General features: G+C 38.2%; 1 protein-coding gene across 1 annotated transcript in view; it reads left to right on the forward strand.

Moving 5' to 3' along the window:
• Positions 1-1,185: 1,185 nt before the first annotated feature.
• The window catches only part of TICRR (TOPBP1 interacting checkpoint and replication regulator), a 51,363-nt gene continuing 24,892 nt past the window's right edge, over positions 1,186-27,656 (forward strand). Inside the window, exons 1-15 of the mRNA XM_007470571.1 lie at positions 1,186-1,848; positions 6,442-6,721; positions 7,774-8,012; positions 9,913-10,147; positions 11,081-11,210; positions 14,787-14,926; positions 15,752-15,967; positions 18,463-18,614; positions 19,224-19,321; positions 20,370-20,463; positions 20,554-20,633; positions 20,806-21,042; positions 21,562-21,655; positions 22,879-22,936; positions 26,169-26,315. Of these exons, the coding sequence (XP_007470633.1) occupies positions 1,186-1,848; positions 6,442-6,721; positions 7,774-8,012; positions 9,913-10,147; positions 11,081-11,210; positions 14,787-14,926; positions 15,752-15,967; positions 18,463-18,614; positions 19,224-19,321; positions 20,370-20,463; positions 20,554-20,633; positions 20,806-21,042; positions 21,562-21,655; positions 22,879-22,936; positions 26,169-26,315 (2,863 nt within the window). The remainder of the gene's footprint in view (positions 1,849-6,441; positions 6,722-7,773; positions 8,013-9,912; positions 10,148-11,080; positions 11,211-14,786; positions 14,927-15,751; positions 15,968-18,462; positions 18,615-19,223; positions 19,322-20,369; positions 20,464-20,553; positions 20,634-20,805; positions 21,043-21,561; positions 21,656-22,878; positions 22,937-26,168; positions 26,316-27,656) is intronic.

The raw sequence follows: 27,656 nt of genomic DNA on the forward strand, positions 1-27,656 counted from the left end.
TCCATGAATAAAATAAACTGACAATCTACGAAGTATCATTGGTGGTCTTTCTTGAAACAACTGGTTCAGAGAATCTCAGGATTGGAAGGATATTTAAAGGTAGGCCAGTCTTAGCTTAGGGATTTCTCCCATCTAGAGTCACAACCTTCTCTACAATTGAGGATTCTTCTATTTACAACAAAAGGATCCTTTTCATTAAGAATATTCCCCCCCTCCTCGAATGTAAAAGTAAAATAAAAATATAGAACTTTAGAAAATCAAAAGAAAAAAAAAACTTTTAAAAATCACCATCTCGTTACCCAGATACAATTAAAAACAACTTTCAGTACACAGTATTATCTTAACAGTTTAAAAATATACACATAGGCAGATAGAAAATTTGGGGATCTCATTGCATGTGCGGTTTTGCAGTTTTTTCCATCTAACATTACATATAAAAACATTAAAAAGCTGCACGATATTCCCCTTGGGGGTGCAGCATACCTTATTTAATCATTCCCAAGCTGTTGCCTTTTTTTCTGAAATTAAACTTTTATCCTGATCTTCGATTACCTTCTTCAAGAGAAACGCTTAGAAATTAATTACTAGGGCAAAGGAAGTGAACTTTTAATTTTTAATATTTTTTTCTTAAATTACAGAAAATTTAAGTCTTCGCCATCAGATTCCGCTCCATAGAAAGTCTAGGGTGGCTTTAAACCAGTTCGATTCAAACCACCCCAAATTCTCTTCCCCTACTATTTTCAAGGTCTTAGTAAACCTCTCCCAGTACCACCGCACGGCCCCAGTCCTCCTTCGGAAAAGAGAAACTTAAAGCCACAGGCCCCCAGCACCGCCTCTTTAAATTTTAAAACGAAGGTTCAGGCCAATGAACGTTAAGTTTCTCCCGGAACACAGCGTCCCGCCCGCCATCCCGCAGTCCACCAATCAAGCAAGGTTCTCCTCCATGACCCTTCCAATCAGAGTCAAGGATGAAAGTTGCTCACGTAGCTTACGCAAGGCAAGCGACCAATGGGAGCGGACCTTGGGGGTTAGCTCCGCCAATGCCAGCAGCCCTTGGAGAGCGCGGGAGGCTTTCGACCAGGGTCCTTGAGAGAAGCAGAGAACGGCGCTGGTTCTTTGAAGCGAGGGTCTAGTAGACAGCTGCGTCGGCCCCGGCTCTAACCCTGAGGCGGCTTCGCGGCCGACATGGCCTGCTGTCACAACGTAATGCTGCTGCTGGACACCGCGGGAGGCGCCGCTGGTGAGAGCCCGGTCCGGCGGGTCTCTCTGCGCCTCCTCACCTACCTGAGTTGCAGGTTCGGCCTGGCCAGGGTCCGCTGGGCCTTCAGGTTCTTTGACTCTCAGGGTGCGCGGAGCCGGCCTTCCCGCGTGTCTGACTTCCGCGAGCTGGGGGTCCGCTCCTGGGAGGACTTTGAGGAGGAGCTGGAGGCCAGGCTCGGGGATGGCGCCCACGGCGCCCATCTGCCGGGCCCGGCGCCCAGGGCCACCCACACGCACAGTGCCCTTATGGAGACGCTGCTAGACTATCAGTGGGACCGGCCCGAGATCACATCGCCCACGAAGCCGATTCTGCGTAGCAGCGGAAGGAGACTGCTGGACGTGGAGAGCGAGGCTAAGGAGGCCCAGTCTGCGCTCGGCGGCTTTGTGAACGCCGTCTTCCTCCTAGCCCCCTGTCCGCATTCGCAGAGGGAGCTGCTGCAGTTCGTGTCCGGGTGCGAGGCCCAGGCCCAGCGCCTGCCGCCTACTCCTAAGCAGGTGATGGACAAGTTGCTGCCCAAGAGAGTCCAGGAAGTCATGATAACCCGAAAAATCACCTTGTACTGGGTGGATACCACCGAGTGGCCTAAGGTAAGATTACACAGCGAACTCAGATTTTAGTACGTGGTGCTGGTGCTGATGAACCAGAACTTGACAGCGTCTGCAGAGCAGCCCGTGGACCCAGAATGGGACTAACATGACCAACAGGTGTCCCTTCAGAAGGAAAGTTCTGGGGTCACAAAGAGGGACATTCATTACAACGGGATAGGTAGGTCCTCGGTACCTACTGAGTCAACGTGTTTGAGGTCCTTCACAATTTGGGCCCTGTCTTCCCAGACTTAATCTTTCCTACACACGACCCTTATTCCAGACTGTTGAAACAGTGTAATTGGCCAACAGGCCTTGACGGCTTGTTTTGTCTTAGCAGTGAAACGCCACTGCTCTCTCTTCTGTGCCAGTTTAAATCACACTCATTCTTTAGGGCTTTTGCCCACATGGCAACTACTCAATCTCAACTTCTGAATTTCCAAACACTTTTGTGGCACTTAACCCTTTCTCCATTATATGTTCCAGTCATGCAGTCCCTCACCTTCCATCTAGCCTAGAAATAACCTCAGAGGTAGGCACACATTTCTGTATCTCCTGCAGATGTGTTGTTGCTTGTTATAGGTGTTCAGAAAATATTTGTTGACCAAATGAACAAATTCTTATGTACTTACAGTCCTAAATGGCTAATTTGGATTTTCGTTGAGGCAGTGGAGCCCCTGCTCCAGTGATAAGTATAAATTTCTACCTCCATCATTTTCTTCCTGTCACTTCACTTTGTCAATAAATAACTTCATTTGAGGAGCCACTACATTGAGTATGGACTACATTGTTTTAGCTGCTGGAGATGCGGTGGTCAGCAAAGTGGAGTTTACCTTCTGGGGGACAGTATATTAGACAGGTATGGTTAACAGATTAAACAGATAAACAAGTGATAGGATTTCAAATAATGCTCTCAAGAAAATAAAGCTGAGTAAGGGGTTGACGGTGGGGCAGAGGAGGTAGAAGCAGGAGATAGTTGTAAATAGGGTCATAGTCAGGGAAGGCCTTTTTGAACAGAGAACTGAATGGTGAAGGAGGAGGATAGTGAAGGTTGGGCAAGAACTTTCCAGGCAAAGAGAAGAGCCAGTGTAAAGATTTGAGCTGGAAATGAGCCTAGTTTGTTTCAGAAACAAAAAGGCAAGGAATGCTGAAAACTAGTAGGCAAGGGCAAGCACAGTAGGAGAGGAAGTTAGAAGGTAGCAGAGGCATATCTGTAGGGCCAAGATAATAAATTCGGATTTTGTTCTAATAGTTGGGAAAGTGGCTTAACCAGATGAAAGATGTGATTGCATCTGTTGGAAACATATGTCACTAAAGTAGGGGTGGGTTAAATTGCAAGGTTGCAAATGGGAAATGAGCAGATACTTAACACAAGTAGTGATATAGTGGGTTAAATTTTCCAAATTGCTTTCACATGCAAAGCCCAAGGAAGACTTAGCAAATGCAATGTAAGGCAGCAGTGGCTGGTCAAAAGAAAAGGAAAAGGCAAAAGTGTTTAAGGGAATGGTAAACATTGACGGAGAAAATGGAATCCTAAAACTTAGTTTGTTTAAGGCGGCAAATCAGGTGTTGGACACAATACACAACACATAAGGGCTTAATTTGGGATAGTTGATATTAAATCACATCAAAGACTTTATGCTGGAATTGTATTTTATCAAATATTGGCTAGAAATAAGTCTTAGCAGATTGGGCTTGGAGATTCTTTTTCTCTTTTCTGAATGGCATTAAAATAAGTAGGTTGACAGGATCTTTTTAAAGATTCTTCCAGTTCGCGCATCCCATCATCTGTGGAGATGGGTCTTCTCTGAGGCTTCTTACATCTGTTATGTTGTTTCCCATAAGAAAAAGCCCATCAGATAATCTTAAGCTTTTCTGGAATTTTTTTTTCTGGTGTAAATCTGTCTTTTCCTGTTCAAAAGCCTCTGCCTAGCTGCACTGTGGAGGCAAAAGGGAGACAGGTTCTGTCCTTGGGGAGCTCTCACTATGAGGGTAGAGAGAAGAGAAGAGAAATTCCAGGGTCTGCCATGTGGAGCTTTCGATCTGGGAAGTAAAACTGGGAGAAACAGACTCAGGGAGGAGGGAATCCAAGCACACAGAACTCTTGCAAAGATATAGGATAGAAGGGAGCATAAGAGACCTCTCTCACATTTTCCACTTTATGCTAACCCTGATTTACTCAACAGATACCTGTTGTTGAACAAACTGCGAGGTATGCTGAGTACTGGGTGCACCATTAGTGAGCCAGTTGGGTGTGGTCCCTGCTGTCTTGGAGCTTATAGTCTTGTGGACATTTATAAATCCCTAAATTTGAAACTACCACTAGGACTTGTCTGTTACTTAGCCCATAATGTACATAAAAAAGAAAAATGTAGCCATAATCTATATACTGGTTGTGGGTTTTTTAATCATGTTCATATATTTTTAATCAAAGCTTATGTCCTTTTCAGCTCCTTTTAAAGTTTTACTTTTCATTTGCCAAGCAGTTTTATTTTCCTGGCTGGTCCTCTGACTGAAATAATTTCAACAAATTTTCTGTTTCTCTTTGGCAGAAAATCCTAATCAGGATCTATGATAGTTGAACTGGCTTACCATTCTCCCCTTTGGCAGTGAGCACAGGTGGTAACATCAAATACTAATTGATTAATCTATCACAGCATTTTCCAAACTGATAGGCATAACCAAAACAAAAGTTTGGCTGTACATTACTTATCTTCACTACATGTGATAGTTTCTGTTGTGCTCTGATATTTTCTTTCCTGGTTTTTTTCTTTAACACTGATCTTAAACCATTCAGTTGATTCATCATAGGGTCCATCCAAGTTCACTAGGATCACCATCCTCATTTTAGAAGCACTACCCAAGAGAGTCGTGGGTTCTTAGACTGGACTATCATTGCCTTGCTGTGAACTTGGGCACCCTTTGAACTTCAATATAATGGAAAGTTTGGAGAGGACCTACAAGACCCTTCTAGTTCTAATTTTTCACATTCACATAGCAATTTGTGGTTCACAGTTGTCAACTCACCTGTGGAGTAGGCAAAGCAGCATGATCAATGTATTCTAGGGTAGGTGCGCCTTTATGTTCCCATAGTACCTGCATATTGTCATGGTACATTGTGATTCTGAGCTAAATATTTCATGTTATTGCTTTTTTACTCACCCCACCCTTGACTTTAAGATCATAGAAGACAGGGACTATGTCTTGCTAGTTCATGGTATTATCATCCTGGGTCCTTGGACTCTTTAATCAATAGAAATTGATAAGAGGCCAGATGAGAAATTCAGGCAAGGCTTTACTGGGACTCGTGCTGCACAAGGGAGCAAGAACAAGAAACAGGGGCCCTTCCTACTCCCCAGAGAGGGGCGGGGGCCTGGTTCCTTAAATGGGGGTGTAGTAGGAGCAGATTGGTGGGCATAGCTTAGGTGGTCTGTGCACCCCCTTGGTGCTGTGTGCAGGGATCATGCCCAGTACCCTGATTTTGCTCTCAGCACCTCAGAAATGGCAGTTGATTTGTGGCCTTTTTGTATCCTATTGTTCCTAATTGCCCTGACTGCATGCAGTTATTTTTAGTCCCTTATAGTTTCTTTATATTCGTTTGTCCAGGTGCAAGCACTCCAATAAAGGGTCCCATGTCCCAGCCTATCTCAATGTCACATAAAGGTTGCTCAATAAAAGTTTGCTGAAAGAAGGTTGGATGAAGAGTCAGCTATGTGTGAAGGAGTGAGGAATGGCTTTTACAGAGACAGCAGGGTTTGAGCTAGATAATGAAGTATAATAAGCATCCAGTTGGTGAAGATGGAAGGGGAATACACAGCAAACAGAACCAGCAAAAACATGGAAGCGTTGTAAAATCTGGCATGTTCAGGAAACAGCAAATGGTTCAGTGTGCCTGGAAGGTAGGGATGGGTGAGGGAAGGATAATGTGTTTGGAAATATTGTTTAGAGCTGGGTTGTAAAGGGCTTTATGGCTATACTATAGGGCAGTGGGAAGCCCTTCAGAGTTTTTACAGAAGTAGCATGATCGGATATGTAGTTTCGAAGAATACTTCTTAAAACAAAGGAAAGATTGGAGGCAGAGCACAGACTCTGTAAGCTTCAGAGTCCAGACCTCAGTGAAAACACTGAAGATAGAACTGAGAAGACCTGTTTGGTCTCCACACAGACCTGTGGGTGTGGGCAGGGTGGGTGAGTCTGTGGTGATCACCCTCTAAGGGAGGTGCTCCTGCCTCTCTCCTGTGACACTTGGCCGCTATTGTGTTGTGGAGGACATGATTTTATTTTATTAATGTGTAATGACTTTGCATTCCTTCTAATGTTTTATGATTTAACCCTCGTGAGTTGCATCACTTCTGTTCCTTGACAGAAGATAGAATTGAAGTGCTATTTTCACTAAATAGGTGCTTTCTTGAAGGCATATTATATAGCAGTTATGCAAGTAATGGGATGCTGGCCATTATTTGTGTTTGGTTCAACAAATACATTAATTGTGTAATTTGATCCTTTACATATCAACTCTGCTTTCTCCTGATTTCCCTTAGCTTTATGAATGCCTAACTTACAATAACCCAAGATTCTTTGTAATTTTTATTTTAGTTGTGGGAATCTCCGGACCACCTTGGGTACTGGACAGTATGTGAACTGCTCCACCATGTAGGAGGCACTGTCTTGCCATTTGAAACTTTCAGCCAGGATTTTACTAAAGCTGGGGAAACACTGCTTGGTAGTGAAAGAAAGCTGTCAAGGGAACCTCACCTCTCTTCATGGATTTCAACTCTGCCAACTGATTCCACTTTAAACTGTTTGCTGTATAATTCTCCTGAGTATGAAGCCTCATTTCCACGGGTGGAAGGAACATTAATTTTCCCTGTTGAAGGTAAGCAAATAATACTTGGGGCCGGGGGCGGGGGAGGAGTGGTGATGGGGTGGTTGGTCCGGGTTTCATTCATTTCTGCAAGGCAGGCCCATGAATTATTTAGAATTTAGAATTTCCAGCAGCCTAGGCATTCCATTAATGCTTGTCATTGAAAGATATCTAAGCAAAATCAGAGATACCACAGGAAAGGACTGAAGTTTGGTACAACTGTAAGCCCATGTAAAAAGGACAAGTGAATGTTTTTAAAGAGTTTCCCAACTTTTTGCAAAGAAGGATAATATTGTTCAGGTGCCCAAGCAATGGGTAGTAAGTTTCACCGCTTCATAAAAGAGATTGATAAATTGAAGATCATAGAAAATCAGTGATTGACTCAGAGAAGAAATAACAAATTAGTCAATTGAAGCAGAAAATGGTGCCTGGTACCAGGAAGAGCCAGCATGTTGGAATCTTCATAAATTTGCTTTATCATATGATTTGCTATATAGTGAATCTAATTTCTGAATCATTATGTAGTCACATAAATAATACCATATAGAGATATGTACATAAAACTATATTATACACTATGGACAATTTAAGGAAATTTCAAGAGTAGTTTTGAAACTTTCAGCCAGGATTTTACTAAAGCTGGGGCAACACTGCTTGGTAGTGAAAGAAAGATGTTAAGGGAACCTCATCTCTCTTCATGGAAAGCAGCTTTGTCTTACATGGTCTTTAGAATTTAAACTTGTAAGATAGGACGCACTATATTTTATGGATTTAAGAAGCAGTGGGTTTTGTGTGTGTGTGTATTGCTTGAATACTTACTTCTAAGTCATAATTATTGAGAAGTTCTGAAATCAAGTCACACCATTGTAATTCCAGTCATATACAGCTTTTCCTATAGAACTGAATGAACTTAACTATGATAGCAGTAGAATGAGGGTTGAAGTGTGAACTAAGTGACAATACTAGTACCTCAGCTGGCAATCTAATTTTTTTTTCTTACTATTAAATCTCTTATTAGGAGCTACTTCTTATATTAGAATTTCAATATTCTTTACTTCTAACAGGCAAAGAGATTCAAGAAACATGGACAGTTACTCTAGAGCCCTTGGCCGTACATCAGAGACATTTTCAGAAACCAGTCAGAATTTTTCTAAAAGGCACAGTGACCCAGTGGTCCCTCCCAACAAGCTGCACTTTGGGCACTGATAGCTGGATGCTACAAAGTCCAGAGGGTAACAAATCAACTCAAAGGGTGTTATTTCAGCAGCTGGTAAACAGGCTGACTGCTGAAGACTTATATCTGGTAGGTATCTTCCACATGGCAAGTTATTCTGATCTAATAACACACTGGTAAAGTGAAATAAGTGCATTTATGAAATGCCAAGGAGTGCCCTACATAATACAGTCTCAGTGAAACATGATATTTTTGCAAGTATTATAGCATCGTGACAATGCTCATTAGTGAAGAAACAGCTTATAAAAATTGCATGTACCTTGAATCCAATTAAACCAAATTATATTCACATAGGGAAGAGGCAGTGAGCCAAATGGAATGATTATATTAGGGCAGTGAAGTGATGGGTGGTTTCTCATTTTTTAAATGTTGCATTATGTATTTATTACTTTTATGTAATATATTTCATTTTTTTAAAATAACTCTACATTGTAAAATTAGATATAGTAGTGTCCAGTAGTTATACAAATTTAGTAATGTCTTCTGAAAAGGAATACATACATACCCAGATTTGATATAAAGGTGATGCTAATTTTTTAACTACCAGTAATTCCTTACCTTACTTTGTCTTTGCTTTTGTAAGCTCAGAAAGCTTTTATCTTCTGGATTCCACTGTAAAACATTCCAGAGAAAAACTGGGTAGTCATTTGGACAGATGTTGTTCTAAGAGTTGTGTGCTCTGACGGAGCACTGGCGTCAGGGCGTCAGGTGACCTGGATTAGATCTCAGCTCTGCTGCCCACCATGTGATCTGAATAAATCCCCTTAAGTGGTAGAATTGATTCCTGGTTAAGAGCATGAGTTTCAAATTCATACAGTCTTGGCTTCTGCCTCTTATTAACTGGGTGACAAACAGGTTGCTTATTCCTCAACCTCAATTCCTCCTCTATAAAATGGGGATAATAATCCTTTTTTTTTTTTTTTTTTTTTTTTTTCTGTGCCTCATGGCATGCAGGATCCTAGTTCCCCAACCAGGGATCGAACCCATGCTCCCTGCAGTGGAAGCACAGAGTCTTAACCACTGGACCGTCAGGGAAGTTCTGATAATAATCATTTTTACTTCAGAGTGGTTATGAGAATCCATTGAGTTATAATAAGTACATAATAAGTGCTTAGTAAATATTCCTAATAACCTTAGGTTTTTCTTATCTGTAAATTGAGGGATTAGGATTAGATGATCAGTAAATTCAATGCTAGCACTAATATCCGTGAAGTCTGTCTTTTCCAGTTTTCTCTTTTATATTAGTCATTGGATGAAACTATCATTCTTTTACTAAACTACATGCCTTTTTAGACATATGTCAACAATATTCCCAACTAATTAGATCTTCTTATGTAGGTTACCAGTGTGGACCCTGGTGAAGGCTGGCCCCCCATCACTGGAGTTATTTCCCCCTTCTCTGCCAGTGCTACAATTCTCTCTGTGTTCCACACCAAGGAGACTGAATTTCAAAGACATTTTAACTTTCAGAAAATTGCAAATTTCACACACACACGTATATGTATTCTATATAATGAGAGAGCTATAGACATATAGAGAAATACATAGATAATTTTTTTTTTTCGCTGTGCCTCATGGCATGCAGGATCCTAGTTCCCCAACCAGGGATCGAACCCATGCTCCCTGCAGTGGAAGCACAGAGTCTTAACCACTGGACCGTCAGGGAAGTTCTGATAATAATCATTTTTACTTCAGAGTGGTTATGAGAATCCATTGAGTTATAATAAGTACATAATAAGTGCTTAGTAAATATTCCTAATAACCTTAGGTTTTTCTTATCTGTAAATTGAGGGATTAGGATTAGATGATCAGTAAATTCAATGCTAGCACTAATATCCGTGAAGTCTGTCTTTTCCAGTTTTCTCTTTTATATTAGTCATTGGATGAAACTATCATTCTTTTACTAAACTACATGCCTTTTTAGACATATGTCAACAATATTCCCAACTAATTAGATCTTCTTATGTAGGTTACCAGTGTGGACCCTGGTGAAGGCTGGCCCCCCATCACTGGAGTTATTTCCCCCTTCTCTGCCAGTGCTACAATTCTCTCTGTGTTCCACACCAAGGAGACTGAATTTCAAAGACATTTTCTCCAAACGGTTGTGGCAGAGAGCCCCCAGGATTCAGCTTCCCTTTTTTCTGAGGTTGTGGATGGTGTACTGAATCAGATTCACAATTCACTTGAAGATCCTGCTACCTCAGGTAAGCTTCTGAAGCAATAACTACCATACTCTAGGTTAGTGGTTTACCATCTTTTCTAGCAACATAACTTTTTTTCAATGTGCTCTTAGTAGAGCCCAATATCTGTTATAAAACAGATAAAAGTGGGCTACAATATTTCTGGCAATTTAAATCATTATTTATAGAAATCGTGAAGCACTTCTGAGGAAGCCAAAGGCTCTGTGAAACCAGTTTGAAATCGAAGGTATAAGAGGAAACCTGGTTTTTAATGTTTAATAAAGACTACATGTAAAACTGTTAAGATTCTGTCTTCCTTCCACTTTTTGCACTGATATATTACTGATATGATACAAACCTTATTTATGCTAGATAGATATAAATATAATCAATTTGATATTTCTTTCATTCATATTTACTCAGTAGATTTATTGAGTGCCTGCTGTATGTCAGGCTCTGTTCCAGGGGCTGGGAGTACATTAGAGAACAAAATAGACAAAGGTCTCTGTTGTTAAGAAACTTATCTAGTCAGGGGAGACAAGACAATAAATTAAATAAGGAAATTATATAGTATGTTTGAAAGAGTTAAGTGCTATAGTTATAAAGCAGAGAAAAAGGAATAGGAGGGTTTTAATTTTAAACAGGCCTTGTTAAGAAAGTGATATCTGAGCAAAGGATTTTGAAGGAAGTGATAGGGAGAGAACATTGTAGAAGCAACAGTAAGTGCCAAGGTTTTTGTGTCTGTTGTGTTTGAGGAACAGTCAGGAAGCCTGTGTTTGCACATTTTTCATAGACAACATAGACCTGTTGGGATTGGGGGTGCAGCTGAAGGAACATTGTTAATGATGTCCTTTAGAAGAATGCAGTCAGTCCAAGGGAGGAGCAAGTGCTTGGAATTCTCTGCTTTGCTTCTAATGCCTCTTTTCCTCTTCTATCTCTGCTCCTTTGTTTCTCTAGCTCCGCCTACTCCAGAATGGGCCCAGCAGGAGCTTGGCCGCACAGCTCCCTGGAATTCCTCTGTTGTGGAGAAGTGGTTTCCTTGCTCTAACTTTAGTGGTGCCAGTTCAAATTTGATGGAGTCATTTTGGTAAAACTTATTTTTTTCTCTGGGTATTGATTATTGAAGTCAGCTCTCAGTTATCTGCATGTGAGTTTGTTGTTTTTAACAGACCACCTTTTCTGAGTATAGTCCAATAATATTAAAAACTAATTACAAATGGAGAATATTGTTTAATGGGTATAGAGTTTCAGGGGTTTTTTTTTTTTTTTTTTTTTTTGGTATGGGGGCCTTCCCCTTTTGGGGCCCCCCCCGTGGAGCACAGGCTCCAATGCGCAGGCTCAGTGGCCATGGCTCACGGGCCTAGCCACTCCGGGGCATGTGGGATCTTCCCGGACCGGGGCATGAACCCGTGTCCCCTGCATTTACAGGCGGACTCTCAACCACTGCGCCACCAGGGAAGCCCCTAGAGTTTCAGTTTTACAAGATGAATTCTGGAGATGGATGGAGATGATGGTATTATGAATATACTTAATACCACTGAACTATGTACTTAAGAGTGATTAAGATGATAAATTTATGTTGTGTATTTTATCAGAACTAAAAATTTAGAAAAAGTTAATTACGAAAACAAAATACACTCATAGATGTCAGAAAATATTTAGTATTAAATCTCAGTAAAAATGGAAAATAGCAAACTTGAATAATGCAGCTAAATTTATACTTAAAGGAAAATTTAAAGTATCTTTTGAAGAGAAAAATTAAAAACCAATTAGCTGAGACCGACACACTTAATACAAGAGAGTAAACCCAAAAATTAAAAAAAGAAGGCAGTATTAAAAATAATAAATCAAATAGAAACCAAGAGAAACAAAAGATGATTCTTTGAGAAACCAAATAAAATAATCTATAGCAAGATTGAGCTACTTGTATGAGCAGTCATAAATAATATTGGAAATGTAAAAGACATGGCAGAAATTCAAAATATTAAGAAGTAAAGTTGAGGTTTATTTTTTCCATAAAGATACCCAGTTGTTCCAACTCCATTTGTTAAGACAGTCTTTTTCTCAATCACTGTTGCACCTTTGTCAAAATCAGTTGACCACCAACATGCAGGTCTATTTCTAGAAAGAGTCTAGTCCAGAAATTATGTTAATACCACATTATCTTGAGTAGTGAAATCAGGTAGTCTGTGTCCTCTCAACTTTGTTCTTTTTTTTCCTCAGAATTGCTTTGGCTATTTTAGACCCTTTGCATTTCCATGTAAATTTTAGAATCAGCCTGTTTCCACACACCCAAAAAAAGCCTGCTAGTATTTTTGATTGAGTGTGTATTGAGCTTATAGGTCCATTTGGGAAGAATTGACATCTTATAATAATGAGTCTTCTGATTCATGGATATGGTACAGCTCCAAAAGACTAAGAGCATAACAGGTGCACCTTCCCATATGTGATAGCAAAATTTACCATAAAGCTCCAGTAAATAACATGGTGTGGTATCGGCGCAAGGATCAACAGATAGACCAGTGGAGTAGAAGCAGCAGGGAAAGAATAGACTATTCAGTAAATGGTGGTGTTGATGATTGGCTATCCAGAAGAAAAAAGATAAAAAATTAGATTTCTACTTTACAGCATACATAATGATAAATTCCAAATAAACTGAAAAACCAAACATGAAAAGTAAAAACTTTAAAATTGTAAGAAGGAGAAACATTAGAGAAGAAGATTAGGCTAAGGGTGGATTTCTCAAGACCTAAAAAATTCAAACCATGAAGGAACATATATGACTATAATGAATTTTAAAATGTTTATATGATGAAGACTAGTCATAGACTCGGGTAGCTGTAATCCATATAACCAGCAAAGGATTAGTATCCAAATTAGTACAGATCTCCTAAAAATAAGAAATCCAATAGAAAATCAGGCAAAGAATGTGAACAAGCGGGGTTTCCCTGGTGGCACAGTGGTTAAGAACCCACCTGCCAATGCAGGGGACGCGGGTTCGATCCCTAGTCCAGGAAGATTCCACATGCCACAGAGCACCTAAGCCCATGTGCCATAACTGCTGAGCCTGCGCTCTAGAGCCCACGAGCCACAACTACTGAAGCCTGTGTGCCTAGAGCCCATGCTCTGCAACAAGAGAAGCCACCGCAATGAGAAGCCTGCGCACCGCAATGAAGAGTAACCCCCGCTTACCGCAACTAGAGGAAGCCCGCACGCAGCAACAAAGACCCAACGTAGCCAAAAATAAATAAAATAAATTTTTTAAAAATTGTGAACAAGCAGTTCATATAAAGAAATCCAACAGAGCAGTAATTTGGAAAGATACTCAGCGTAGGCAAGTGGAAATTAAAACCACAACATGGAAAAACCCACCAGATTGTATTTTATACCTATTAGATTGTCAAAAATTATCATGTGGGGAAATGAGCACATTTTAGATGGTAGAAGTGTAAAATGGTTACAACCATTTTAGAGAACAATGTTCCTAGTAAAGCAGAAACTTCACATACTCTGACACTCAGCAATTCTACTTCTAGGTGTCTGCACTGAAGAAATTTTTGCACAAACACAAGGAGAGCTGTGCTAGAATGTTCATTTCCAGTGGAAAGGACTAGCAGAATCTCAGCAGGGAAATGGATAAATAAATTACAGTATAGTTATACAATAGAATATTATACATAGATTAGTAAAACTGAATAAACCAGAGCAACACTTGAAAAATATGTTGAGTGCAAACAAAATTGCCAAAGGATGGTGTTGTATGATACCATTTTCATAAGATTTACAACATATGAAACAGCAGTTTGTATGTCTCTGTAAATAAGGTACACACGAATCTAGGAATACCTCTGGGAGGAAGGGATGGGAAGAAATTGGGTGAGGCTTTCTCTGTGTCCATGAAAGCTTAATTTTATTTAAAAAAAATCTGAAGCAGATACAGTAAATTAACGGTGCGGGGTGGGGAGCAACCCTCACTGCTCAAGGAAATACCAGCACACTTAGGAGAATTAGGCTGCTTCAGACCTGCTGCTGGTACGAACTAATTCAACTAATTGCACCATAACTTTCTCCTACTTTTAAGTCAGATGATATCAGATAATGGAAGATAATGAAATAGAAGTAATACATTTTGAAAGTTGTGCAATTTTCATTATTTCCTTAGTGACTGATATTTAGCTGTAGGCGGGAAAGCAGTTAATAACTAATCATCTCCCCTGCCCTATTTCTTTCCCTGCTCATCAATCCCAAATTAGTTTACTAGAGTGTGAAATAATTCAAAATTTATTCTGATACTCACTACACTGTATTATATCATCTTGTACTTTAATGTATGGAAACTGTGTAAAAATTATGGAAGCCCAGAAGTGAGTGAAAGTTACCATAATTAGACATGTACCCTAGGACATGAAGAATCTTATTAATAAGTCAACACTGTATGTATTAATACATTAATGGTTTTGTGAACAGGTAGCTTCTGCCCCTGAATTTATACAAATCATAAATGAGAAGAGGGACATTTTCCCTCCTGAGAAAAAATACTTGTGAAGGCATCTTGTGGAGACATCTTTTGATTAGCTTATAAAAGGATAATGAATATTGTTTTTAAAGCATTTTGGAAAATCAGAATTTCAACTTTGTACTAGACATCTTGACTTATTCACAGGTTACTACAGGCTGCCTCATCTAATAAGGAAGAGCCTTCCAAAACTGAAAGTGAATTGACACGTTGCCTCTCTGAGCTCTACCAGAGAAAGTCTCATGAAGAATATACTGTGTCCAATCAGGAAGACAGCAAAAAGAAGCGTAAGCACATAGAAAGGCTGTTTCTTACAGTCTTTTTTGACACTGTGTGTTTTAAAAGATTGATATTCCTTAAAATGAAGTTGAAATGGTAAATGAATAAAGGACAAGTTCTTATATTTCATATTTTAAAGTAATTATATTAGTACAATAGTGATTTTTAAAATCTCCCATAATCCTATCTTCTTTTTTTTCTACCTTCTTAATTAAACCATTTTTGTTTTTAGTTATAACAGAAATTTAAATACAACTTTGTGTGCTGCTTATAATTACTTGTTTACTACTTTGCTTTTTTAGTTACCTCACTGCTTAACAAAATTTGCAAATTTCTTATGTTGTTGAACATGTAGATTGTTTTCAGTTTTTACCCTTGTAAATAATACTATAGTGTACATCATGCATATGATTTACCTTTGAGTGATTTCCTTAGTATAAGTTTCCATGAACAAGTTATTCATGGAAAAGGGAGCTCTGGATGCAGACTGCTTAATTGCCTTTCAAAAGAGTTTCATCACAACTCTGTGCCTACTGGGTAACACCAAAATGAGTCAGTTCGGTATTTGTCTGTTGTCTGTTTGGCATTAGATGTAAAAATCATCTAACCACCTTGAGATATTTAGTTCCTAAACTTCAGTTTAAAAAAGAGCTCTTTCTACTCTGTGTTGTAGGTAGAAAGAGATGCAAGAACTACCTAATTCAGATCATTCTGAATGGATATACTTCATTTCAATATACCTTCACATAATATTTCATCTGAATTAAAGTAGTTCTTGATTCCAGAGAAGTAAAAGTTATTTTACTTTCCTTCCCACGATGTCGTTTTGGTAGGTGTCCCTCGTACTCCAGTGAGGCAGAAGATGAATACCATGTGCCGTTCCTTAAAGATGCTGAATGTTGCAAGACTGAATGTAAAGGCTCAGAAGTTACATCCAGATGGCAGTCCAGACACAGCTGGGGAGAAAGGGATCCAAAAGATAGCCAATGGAAGAACAGCAGATAACTTGGGAAACAAAGGAAGAACACTAAGAAGTTCTAAACCTAAAGGTATTCCTCAGTTCCATTGCATTTTCGTATCTAAATTCATGTTTACTCTTCTGTACTCTAATATTTTTAAGTTTTAATCATATCCCTCGCTTAATGAACATTTATTGGCTATCTACTGTATGTCCACAAGTGTGTTATGGGGAGTACAGTAAATAATAAAATAATTTCCTCTCCTTAGATTTATGATCCAGCTACAAAGAATAATAATGAATATATATATATATACAGATACATATACAAAATGAATTGGTAAAATGAATACATAAGAGAGCCAAGAGACTGTAACAGAAAATACTTGTTCATTTTGGAAGTAAAGACATACTAGGAGTCAAGAAAGGGAAAGTCCAGTCTTGAGCAGAACAGGCTGAGAAGGCTTTTACAGAGCCAGTGGAGCCCAGGTTAGACTTTGAAGAATGAGCAGAGTTTAGAAGGCAGAAAGGTAAAAGAAGTGTGTGCTAGATGGAGGATTAGCATAAGCAAAGTTACAAAGAAGGGCTGTGTCTTGGCCCTTTAAGTGGTTAAAGAAGTTAAGTGGTTAAAGAAGTTTTATACATTTGTGAATGAAGAGAAGGGAAAAGGTTCGTGAATAATCTAGGGTTAGATTATTGAGGTCTTTCAAAGTCAGGCAGAAGAATTTAGTCCAGTAGCTTTTATTTTCCTATTCTTTTTTCTTCTTTAAAAATGGACTGAATTACAGTATGTTTCTCATTTTCAGGGTACATTCTTAGCTTACACTGACAGTGCCAGTACTGTGGGGTGATTGTGACAATAGCTTGTGAACTTTGGGCAATAATTACCTGTTGTCACCTTTGAGTTCTTTCGAAAATTCTGGAATGAAAGTTTTCTGCTTCTTTAAACATTTTTTTTTTCCTGTGGAATACTGGATCATAGATGATAATCAGTTTGAGTGAGATAGCACATCTTCGATGAGCTGGTATGGTATACCAGAATGCGGATGGGAGAGCAAAATTAACAGTAATGCAAGACAGTGTGGCATTAGCATAATTTCTGGACTAGATCCTTTCCAGAAATAGACCTGCACAACAGTGGTAAATTGATATTTGACAGTAGTGCCCCCAGCAATTCAACAGGACAAGGATAATCTTCAACAGATGGTGCAGGAATAACTGGATATGTTTATGGAAAAATTGAACTTAAACCTTATCTCTTAATAGTATTTTGAATTTCTGCTTTATTTTCTTGAATCATCTTTGTTTTTGTTGCTCTCTCATTTCTTTTTTTCCTACTTAATTCATTTCTGTTTTTATCTTTATTATTGCCTTCTTTATTATTTGGATTTACTCTTTTGTGTTATTTCTTGTGTTGGACCCTTAGCTAATTTGGTTTTGAATTTTTCTTTAAAAAGATAATTTGTCTATAAATTTTCCTTTAGGTATAAATTTAGCTGCATTATATAAGTTTGCTATATTCTGTTTTCATTGATACATCTAAATATTTTCTGACATCAGTAATAGAAGGGAGTGTTTTATTTTTGTAATTCGTTTTTAATTTTTTTGGACTGTGCACAATGTGTTCTGTAAGATATTGAATCTTTAATATTTGTTGAAACTCTATGGCCTAATATGTGATTGTTTTGTTAATATTCCATGTGTACTTGAAAATAATGTGTATTCTCTAATTTTGGGGTACTTGGTTCCATACATATTCATCTTAATATTTGAATATTCAAAATCCTTATTAATTTTTTTCTACTTAAAAGAATCTATAACTGAGATGATTGTATTATAGTCTTCCACCATGTAGATTTGTCTAAATTTCCTTGCAGTTCTGCCAATTTTTGCATCATATATTTTGAGGCTTTCTTTTTAGGTCCATACAAAATCATTTATGTTTTCCTTGTGATTATATCTCTATTCCTTTATTTCCAATGTTTCTTTGTCATGTGTTTTGGGTATGTCTTTTGTAAACAGCATAATTTTTTTTTAAACCCAATCTGACAGTTTCTTTTATTTAACCAGCAAGTGTATTCGTAAAATAAATATTTATAATTATTATGATTACTGATAAGCTAGGGTGTATTTTAGTGTCTTATTTTGTGCTTTCAATTGTTTTTTACCTTTCTAGCAGGCTATGGGATTAATCAAGTTTTCTTTATGCATCTTTTTCCTTTCTGCTAGGTTTGGAGGTTGTATAGTTTATTTCTTCCCCATTACTGTTTATCCTTAAATTTATAACATGTACACGTGATTTGCAAACACTTAAAATTAATCACTATCTCTGAACTTTTCAACCTCAGCATTTTTGACATTTTGGACCAGATAATCCTCTGTGAACTATAAGATGTTTAGCAGCATCCCTGGCCTCCACCCCATTAGATGCCAGTAGTACCCTCCCTCTCCCCACCAGTCACTGCCACCCAGACATAGCCAGATGTCCCCCTGGGCAGCAAAACTTCCCAGTTTACAACTACTGGCTTAAACAATACAGTGACCTCAGCTGGGTTTGATGATCAATTTGACTTTTTTTTCCCACAGATTTTAAAACTGAGGAGGAGCTACTATCTTACATACATGAAAATTACCAAAAGACTGTGGCCACAGGAGAAATCGTGTTGTATTCATGTGCTCGGAACATGATCTCAAACATTAAAGCATTCCTAAAGTCCAAAGGCACCAAGGAATTAGAAGTAAGGGAATCCGGATATTGTTGTTTGTCATAACAATGTTAGTTGCTTGTTGGTAGGTCTGGCTCATATGTCTTGGAAAATATCTGTTATGCAGTGCACATTTCAAAAATGATGAGTGAGGGGGTGAGCATAATTCTAGGTCTTGGAAGATGGACATAGTCCACTGAGAAGGCAGAAATCAAGGAAATGGGCCAAGTGGGAGTAATTACATGTACTTCCCTTCCAATGAAAGCTCTATCCTCATCTGAGTTGCATGTTAGCTGCATTAATTAAGCCAGTGGTTCTTAACCCTGGCTGCACTTGAGAGTCACCTGGAACATTTCTTTAAAATGTTGATTCATTTTGCTTAGACTTTTCAATCACTACTTTATGGAATCTTCCTTTTATGAAAGTTCAAATCTGCAGGCTTGCTGTATCCATGCCCACTTGCTCTCAAATACTTTTCTACATGTTCTTTTAAAAAATATCAAAGAATATTACACTATTTTTCATTCAAATGAAAGAAAGAGGATGTACTTCCCTTCTTAGGGCATTAGTCAGCTGTGAAGAAATCAGAAATAATGATAAGCATTAATATTAATATTATCCTATGTAATTTTGTATTTTCAGATGAACTGCCTACATCAAGTAAGAAACAACCTCTTGAAAACTAGCAAAAGTCTTCGACAGAATGTAGGAAAACTGGATAAAGAAGATAAAGTCAGAGAGTAATTAACTACCTTTTTAATTTTTTTTAAAGATTTATTTATTATGATTTTTTTAATTTTTAAATTTTTTAAAATTTTTGGCTGCATCGGGTCTTAGTTGCAGCATGCAGGCTCTTCCTTGTGGTGCGTGGGCTTCCTTCTAGTTGGGGCGCACAGGTTCCAGAGTACGTGGGCTCTAGTTGAGGTGTACGAGCTCAGTAACTGTGGCATGTGAGCTTAGTTGTCCCGTGGCATGTGGGATCTTAGTTTCCTGACCAGGGATTGAACCCACGTCTCTTGCATTGTAAGGCAGATTCTTTTCCACTGGACCAACAGGGAAATCCTCCCCCCCTTTTTTTTAAACCATTACTCCAAAACAGAGCTCCCAAGATTTACTTGTATCAATTTAATTTTTCATTTTTAAAAAAATCTTTTCCATTATGGTTTATTACAGGATATTGAATATAATTCCCTGTGCTGCACACTAGGACCTTATTTATCTTTTTAAAAAATTTTTATTGGAGTATAGTTGCTTTACAATGTCGTTTATCTATTTTATATATAATATAGTTTGTTTCTGCTAGTCCCAAACTGCTAATTTATCCCTCCCCCACACCCTTTGCCCTTTGGTAACCATAAGTTTGTTTTCTATGTCTGAGTCTGTTTCTGTTTCATAGGTAGTTCATTTGTGTCATATTTCAGATTCCACATATAAGTGATGTATGTTTTTCTCTTTCTGACTTACTTCACTTAGTATGATAATCTCTAGGTCCATTCCTATTGCTGCAGATTGAATTATTTCATTTTTCTTTTTAATGGCTGAGTATATATCAGTTTAAAATAGATTGCCAATTGCTTGAAGAGGCTTTTGTAGCTGATTCTCTATAATGTTCTAATGTTCAGTTTGCAGCCCTGTTTACCTAATAACCATATTGCTATTTAGAAAGTAATGGCTCTTCTTTTTGGTTGTTGTTTCTTATGTAAATAGATCTATGCATAAGGAAGGAACTTTCATTTCAGTTAAGTGACACTCAAAGCAGATATAACCAAGCTTTTTTTTTTCCTCAAGGTGCCAGCTCCAGGTATTTCTTCATTTGGAGATGTGTCGGCAGTGCCATTCAGTATATGAACATATAGGTGAAATGGAGCAAGTAGTGGAGGAGGCAAGTATGCTGCTTAGTGCCACTGGGGATGTGCTGTAGATGCATTCAGTGTCCTGCAGAGGCCATGTGGTAATTTTCTAAAATCTTCAGGTGACAGATTTGCTGCGCATGGTGTGTTTAACTGAAGATTCGGCATACCTAGCAAAGTTTCTGGAAGAAATTTTGGAATTGTAAGTTTGATGACTACTAATTTAAATTTAAAATAATTTTACCAAGAACTCATATAGGTATTGTCTCAGAATTGTAGCATTGTAAGGACTATTTCTCATGCTGGGTGAGGAAGGGAGTAGAGAGGGTGGAATGGTGACTGACTGTTCCATATTTAATCAATCTATTCCACAGGTATATTGATTCAATCCCAAAGATACTTGGAAATCTTTACCACAGCCTAGGATTTGTGATTCCTCAGAAGCTGGCTGGTGTCCTTCCTACAGATTTTTTCAGTGATGACTCCATGACGCAAGAGAGCAAATCACCCCTTTCTGTGCCTCTTACGTCAAATGCTCATAGGTCAGTGTCGGGTGGCACTGAATCTGAGCAACTGGAGGAGCTTCGTTCCAGATCAGCTAAGAAGAGAAGGTAGGAGCTCAAGGAATTAAACGAATTACTTGCACTGTTACAGTTCTGGTATAGGATATGTTTAAGCCATAGTCCAGTTGTCTTTGTCTATAATTTATTGAATAGTAGTTGCCCTTATGTCTGAACCACAGAAGCCAATTATTAGAGTTCTTAACAAGGAGCATCTGACACTCTTTATATTATCTGGGGAACATATAGTCTTGTATTGTGTAGTCACAGTCCCCTCTTGACTCTCCACATGGGGTCTCCAAGAACTAGGAGCCTTCCATGAGATAAGCTTAGGGTTTCAGCTTACTTTGTATATTTTCCATGATGCTCTTCATTGTTCATAACTAGTTAAATTTATAGTTGTTACTTTTAGAAATTCTGGGATTGACTTGTTTTACTGTAAGTTCAGGCCAACCTCAGGATAACCGACTTTTATTTAAGTGTTTTATTTTAAACTCTAGTTCCATTCCGATATAACTAGCTGTAACCTGTATTCAGTGTATATTGACTGTTTCTTTCTATTTTTAAAAGGAAAAATGCAATAAGACATAAAAGCATTGCAGAGGTTTCACAAAATCTGCGACAAATTGAAATTCCCAAAGTATCCAAGAGAGCTATGAAAAATGTAAGTCATTTCCAGGAGATAGAAAGTGGAATCACTTTGGGCATGAGTTTATACAATAAATAAGAATGAAACATGGTGTCTTTACTTTTAAGAAATGAGCATTGGAGGATACAGTAATAAAATTAGGTATTTTAATGAATGTGTCTACAACTGTAATCTAAGGAATAAAGAAATATAAATTTATTAAATATTAATCATTTTTCCCAAAAGTGTGATAGAGGTAATATTAAGGGGAAAAAATAGTAAAAGGAATGAATAAGTTAATTCAAAATCTTTAATGTGGTTAAGAAAACTCATGAAATAATAACATAAGCAAAAGAAGCCATTGAAAAACAATGTACAATCATAATAGGACTTTGTGTATCAGAAAGTACTTTTCAGTAAGTATGTTTTACGTCAATAACAAGTTACAAAAAGCAAACAAAAAACTCATGAAGCCAGGTGATAATTATTTTTCTGTGGCAGTAGACGTTAGGACTTGTTGGCTGCAAAAAAAAAAGAAATCCAGCTGGAGTCTATTTACTAAGTAGAATTAATGTCTCTTTAAGACCAGATTTACTGAGATCAGGATTTGATTTTGGTTAAAAAAGAATATCATTGTCAAGTTACTGCTCCTATTTGGCTGTTTATTCTTTAATGATTACAGTGGCATAATTGAAAAAACAGCAACAAAATCTTTAAAAACAATTCTCTTGTTTAGATGCCATTTGAGTTTAGGCACTTGAATTCTCTACTATAATAGCAAATAAATAGCAGGTGGGTATTTTTTTTTTTTCTGCCGTGCCACACGGCATGATCTTAGTTCCCCAACCAGGGATCGTACCAGCACTCCCTGCAGTGGAAGCACGGAGTCTTAACCACTAGACCACCAGGGAAGTCCCCAAATAGTTTTGTACAGAGACGTTCCTAAGAGTATATAGCCATCCTCTAATATTATGGGGTTTCCCTGATGTTTTAGTTATAAAAGGTATACAGAAACATTGTTTAAAAGTTGAAATTATATAAAGTTAAATGTTAGTGCCTCTTCACCATCCATTCTTCAGAAGTAATCTCTGATGACGGTTGTGTATATTTCCAGGCCCTATTTTTGTGCATTTTACAACTATTTCTGTTACAGATTCCTACAAGTGGAATTGCAAGGATCAAAGGTTTTCTTGTGGAATTTTTATTCTTTTAAATGAATTCCTATTTAAATTTTCTTATTGGATTTTCTCATCTTTCAGGAGAATTCTCACCCTACTCTTCAGCAGCCTCCACCCCCAGTGAAAGAAACGGTACAAGGTATACTTTGTTTCCTTGTTGTACTCAGTGACAGTTTTATTTTGATTACATATATTTAAGCAGTTGCATATAGTTAAAAATTATAGTTTTGTGTAATTGTTGGTTTATGAAATATGTCCATATACTGTGTGCTAGAGGAGTAGGATGTTCACATGGTATTTTGTAAAATAACTGGTCTAAAATTTTTTTAATTTATTTTTTGTTTATTTTTGGCTGCATTGGGTCTTCATTGCTGTGTGTGGGCTTTCTCTAGTTGTGGCAAGCGGGGGCTACTCTTTGTTGTGATGCTCAGGCTTCTCATGGTAGTGGCTTCTCTTGTGGAGCACGGACTCTAGGCACGTGGGCTCGGTAGTTGTGATGCACGGGCTTAGTTGCTCCGTGGCATGTGAGATCTTCCCGGACCAGGGCTTGAACCTGTGTCCCCTGCATTGGCAGGTGGATTCTTAACCACTGTGCCACCAGGGAAGCCCTAAAATATTTTTTTAATGCCATTAACATGAAAGCCGAAAAAGAAAAGAGGCAGTGGAGCTGGTTTAGATAAAAGGAATTTAAGTGTGACATAAGTGCACTACATGGTCCATGCTTGGGTCTTAAATGTAGGGTAAAAAGCTATAATGGATATTACTGAGACGATGAGAGGAAATTCGAAGATGGTTTAGCTATATGCCCTTGTTCTTTGGAGATATATGCTGAAATACAGGAAACTGAAGAGTTGTGATGTCTGCAACTCACTCTCCAGCATTCTGGGGTGGGCAGTTGTACAAATGTAGAGAGAGAGATGGAGGTAGAAAACAAATGTTGACAACTGGTGAATTTTAGTGACAATTCTATGTGTTTTTTTTTGGTTTTGGCTTTTTAAAATATTTATTTATTTGGTTGCGCTGGGTCTTAGTTGCAGCTCGCCAGCTCCTTAGTTGGGGCACACGGGCTCCTTAGTTGTGGCATGCAAACTCTTAGTTGCAACATGCATGTGGGATCTAGTTGCCTGACCAGAGATCAAACCCGGGCCCCCTGCATTGGGAGCGTGGATTCTTATCCACTGAGCCACCGCCGAAGTCGCCGTGATTCTAGATTGAAATTTTCTATAGATATTAAACTTCTCCAAAATTTGGGAAAAATGGAAAATAACAGATCAAATTTGGGCTGTCAGGCCGTAAATCAGTTTCATAGACAGCCTAAGGCAGGTAACAGAGGCTTTTATAATGGAGATAGAGAAACATTTTTTTGAAACTTTGGTGTGCATTATTGGCGTCCTTAATGTTTATGTCATTGATGGGTAAAAAAGGCTCCTCCCAGTTTGTGGATCCTGGTTTATTTGGTTTTTATTTAAGTGACTTGCTCTTACAATTTTTTTACTCTTGGTGAATTTTTGAGTAGCCTCCACCAGGCCATCTTGATTAAGATTAAGATTAAAATGCTAGCCTGCTAGCTTTGTCAAGCATTTCCTGACTCTTCAGCTATTTTTCCTAACTTTGAATCTAGATGGTTACAACTCTCATGCTCTAGAGTTAGTAAGAGGATTTAAAATATAGTAGTTCCCCCCTTATCCACAGGGGTTACGTTCCAATACCCTCAAGATACCTGAAACTTCAGATAGTACCGAACCCTATACTATGTTTTTTCCTATACATACATACCTATGATAAAGTTTAATTTATAAATTAGTCATGGTAAGAATTAACAATACCATAATAGAACAATTATAACTATATGCTGTAATAAAAGTTACATGAATGTGGTCTCTCTCAAAATATCTTGTACAAATTTAATGCCTTTGCCATCTTAACTAAGCACTTTCATGCGTTGTAGCCATAATTTTTGCAGTTTGAGTTGTGACAGCAAAACTAGCGTGAGGGCTTCCCTGGTGGCGCAGTGGTTGAGAGTCCGCCTGTTGATGCAGGGGACGCGGGTTCGTGCCCCGGTCTGGAAAGATCCCACATGCCACGGAGCGGCTCAGCTCATGAGCCATGGCCGCTGAGCCTGCGCGTCCGGAGCCTGTGCTCTGCAACGGGAGAGGCCACAACAGTGAGAGGCCCGCGTACTGCAAAAAAAAAAAAAAAAAAACTAGCGTGAATTTTTCCTTCACACTTTCACAGATAGACAATTCACTCTTACCATAGATTGTAGCAACCTTAGCATATGATTTTTTTTTTCCCTTAAGTTGAGAAACTTTTTATTTATAGGAAGCACTTTATGACTTCAGCATATCCAAGTTGCCAGCATCACTACTTTTATGCTTTGGGACACAAGAAGTTTTTAAGTAAAATAAGGATTACTTGAATATAGCATCGCTATACTGCTACAGTCGATCTGATAACCCAGCTGGCTACTAAGTGCCTAATGGGTGGGATATGCTGGACAAAGGAATGATTCATGTTTTGGTTGGGACAGAGCAGGATGGCATGAGATTTTATCACACTACTCAGAAAGACACACAACTTTAAAACTTATGACTTATGTATTTCTGGGATTTTTCATTTGATATTTTCAGACTGCAGTTGACTGCGGGTAACTGAAAATGTGGAAAGTGAAACTGCAGATAGGGAGGGACTACTGTATCCCAGCAAATTAGTAAAATACTCAAAAGAAGAAAAATGAAATCTCTGGGATTGAAAAGAACAGTGTCTCTGCTTGACACTGAATACAAAGCAGCAAAAAGTTCCAATGTGAGAAAAATATCGTAACACTGGGATATATTAAAAGGACTGTGATTTACATTATCCAACCTCTTAAGGATTATGTCCATTTTACAGTGAATAAAACTTCTAATTTAAGTGATGTGGGCCTTGTATTCCTGAAAGGTTGGGTTTAAATTAAATTTATAAATGTAAGTAGTTAAAAAAAATTTGTTTTAAGTTGTTTTTTTAAAATATTTATTTATTTATTTGGTTGCACCAGGTCTTATTTGCAGCACGTGGGCTCCTTTAGTTGTGTCAGGCAGGCTCCTTAGTTGTGGCATGCACGTGGGATCTAGTTCCCTGGCCGGGGATCGAACCCAGGCCCCCCGCGTTGGGAGCGTGAAGTCTTAACCACTGCACCATCAGGGAAGTCCTGTAAATAGTTTTGACATACCATGTAAGAGTACTATTTAAGGAAATCCTATCAGTAAATGTGAATATAGCAGTCAGCCTGTAAAATAGTTTCCTCAAGCAGATTCTCTGTTTTGGGTATCTTTCTTTTCCCACATGTGGCTTTTATTAATGATAATATTTGACTTGCTTAATGTTTTCAGAAGTGACCAAAGTTCGAAGAAATCTCTTCAACCAGGAAATGATTTCTCCTTCAAAGAGATCTGTAAAGCGGGGGTTGCCTAGAAGCCATTCTGTGTCAGCTGTGGAAGGTCTAGGGTATAAACTTGACAACTTCAAGAGGACCAAAGGTACTGCATTTTAGGGTAACCAAGAGAAGGGGATTCTTGGACCCAAACCGGTCTCCAGACTCTTGTTGCAGAAGCTCACTTAATCTCATGTTTTTCTCTCCTCTTTGGTTACCATCAGTTAATTTTCCACTTGGGGTCTCTCCCTCCAAGTTTAGATGAAGAATTAATCCTGGTCTTTCTCATTCCTCCCTTTCTAGTTACCCCTACAGACAACAGACAAACGTCTATTTTATAAAACCAATTAAACAAAAACGAAAGATAGTGACTAGCAATTTTCTAGTCTTTCGGTGTGTTGGGGTTTTTTTTGCTTTTTTATAATTGAGACCATTCATGTATCATAAAATCAACTTTTAGTGGTTTTCACTATATTCACAAAGTTGTGCAACCATCATGACACATTCCAGAACATTTTCATCACTCCAGAAAGAAGCCCTGTACCTACCCATTAGTAGTCACTCTCCATTTCTCCCAGTCTTCCCAGCTGTAGGCAACCACCAGTCTACTTTCTGTTTTTATAGATTTCTTATGGATATTTCTTTTAAGAGGAATCATATTCTGTGGTCTTTGTAACTGGCTTTTTTTTAGTTTAGTGTTATGTTTTCAAGGTTTATACATGGTGTAGTACGTCTCAGTACTTCATTTCTTTTTATTGACAGTAATATACCATTGTATGGATAAACTACATTTTACTTATCCATTCATCAATTGGTGGACATTTAAGTTGTTTCTACTTTTGGCTATTGTTGTAAACATTGCTATAAACATTCATATATAAGATTGTGTATAGACACATTTTTAATTCTCAGGCATATGCCTAGAAATGAAATTGCTGGGTCATATGGTAACTCTATGTTTAACTTTTTAAGCAATTACCAGACTGTTTTCCCAAGTGGCTATACCATTTTATATTCCCACTAACAGTGTATGAGGGTTCTAATTTCTCCACATCCTTGCCACCACCTTCCATTGTCCCTCTTTGATTCTGCTCATCCTAGTGGGTGTAAAGTGGTGTGTCACTGTGGTTATCAGTTGCATTTCCTTGATAACTAATGTTGTTGAGCTGCTTTTCATGTGCTCTCTGGCCATTTGTATATCTTCTTTGGAGAAATCTTTGCCCATTTTTAAATTAGGTTGTTTGTCTTTTTACTGTTGAGTTGTAAGAGTTCTTTATATATTCTAGATACCAGCCCCTTATATACAATTTGCAAATATTTTTTCCCCAATCTGTTGGGTTTTCTTTTCACTTTCTTGATAGTGTTCTTTGATACATAAAATATTTTTAATTTTGATGATATCCATTTTAAATATTTATTTATTTATTTATTTATTTTTGGCTGTATT

Source organism: Lipotes vexillifer, unplaced genomic scaffold (assembly GCF_000442215.2).
Source record: "Lipotes vexillifer unplaced genomic scaffold, Lipotes_vexillifer_v1.1 scaffold412, whole genome shotgun sequence".
Lineage (NCBI taxonomy): Eukaryota > Metazoa > Chordata > Mammalia > Artiodactyla > Lipotidae > Lipotes > Lipotes vexillifer.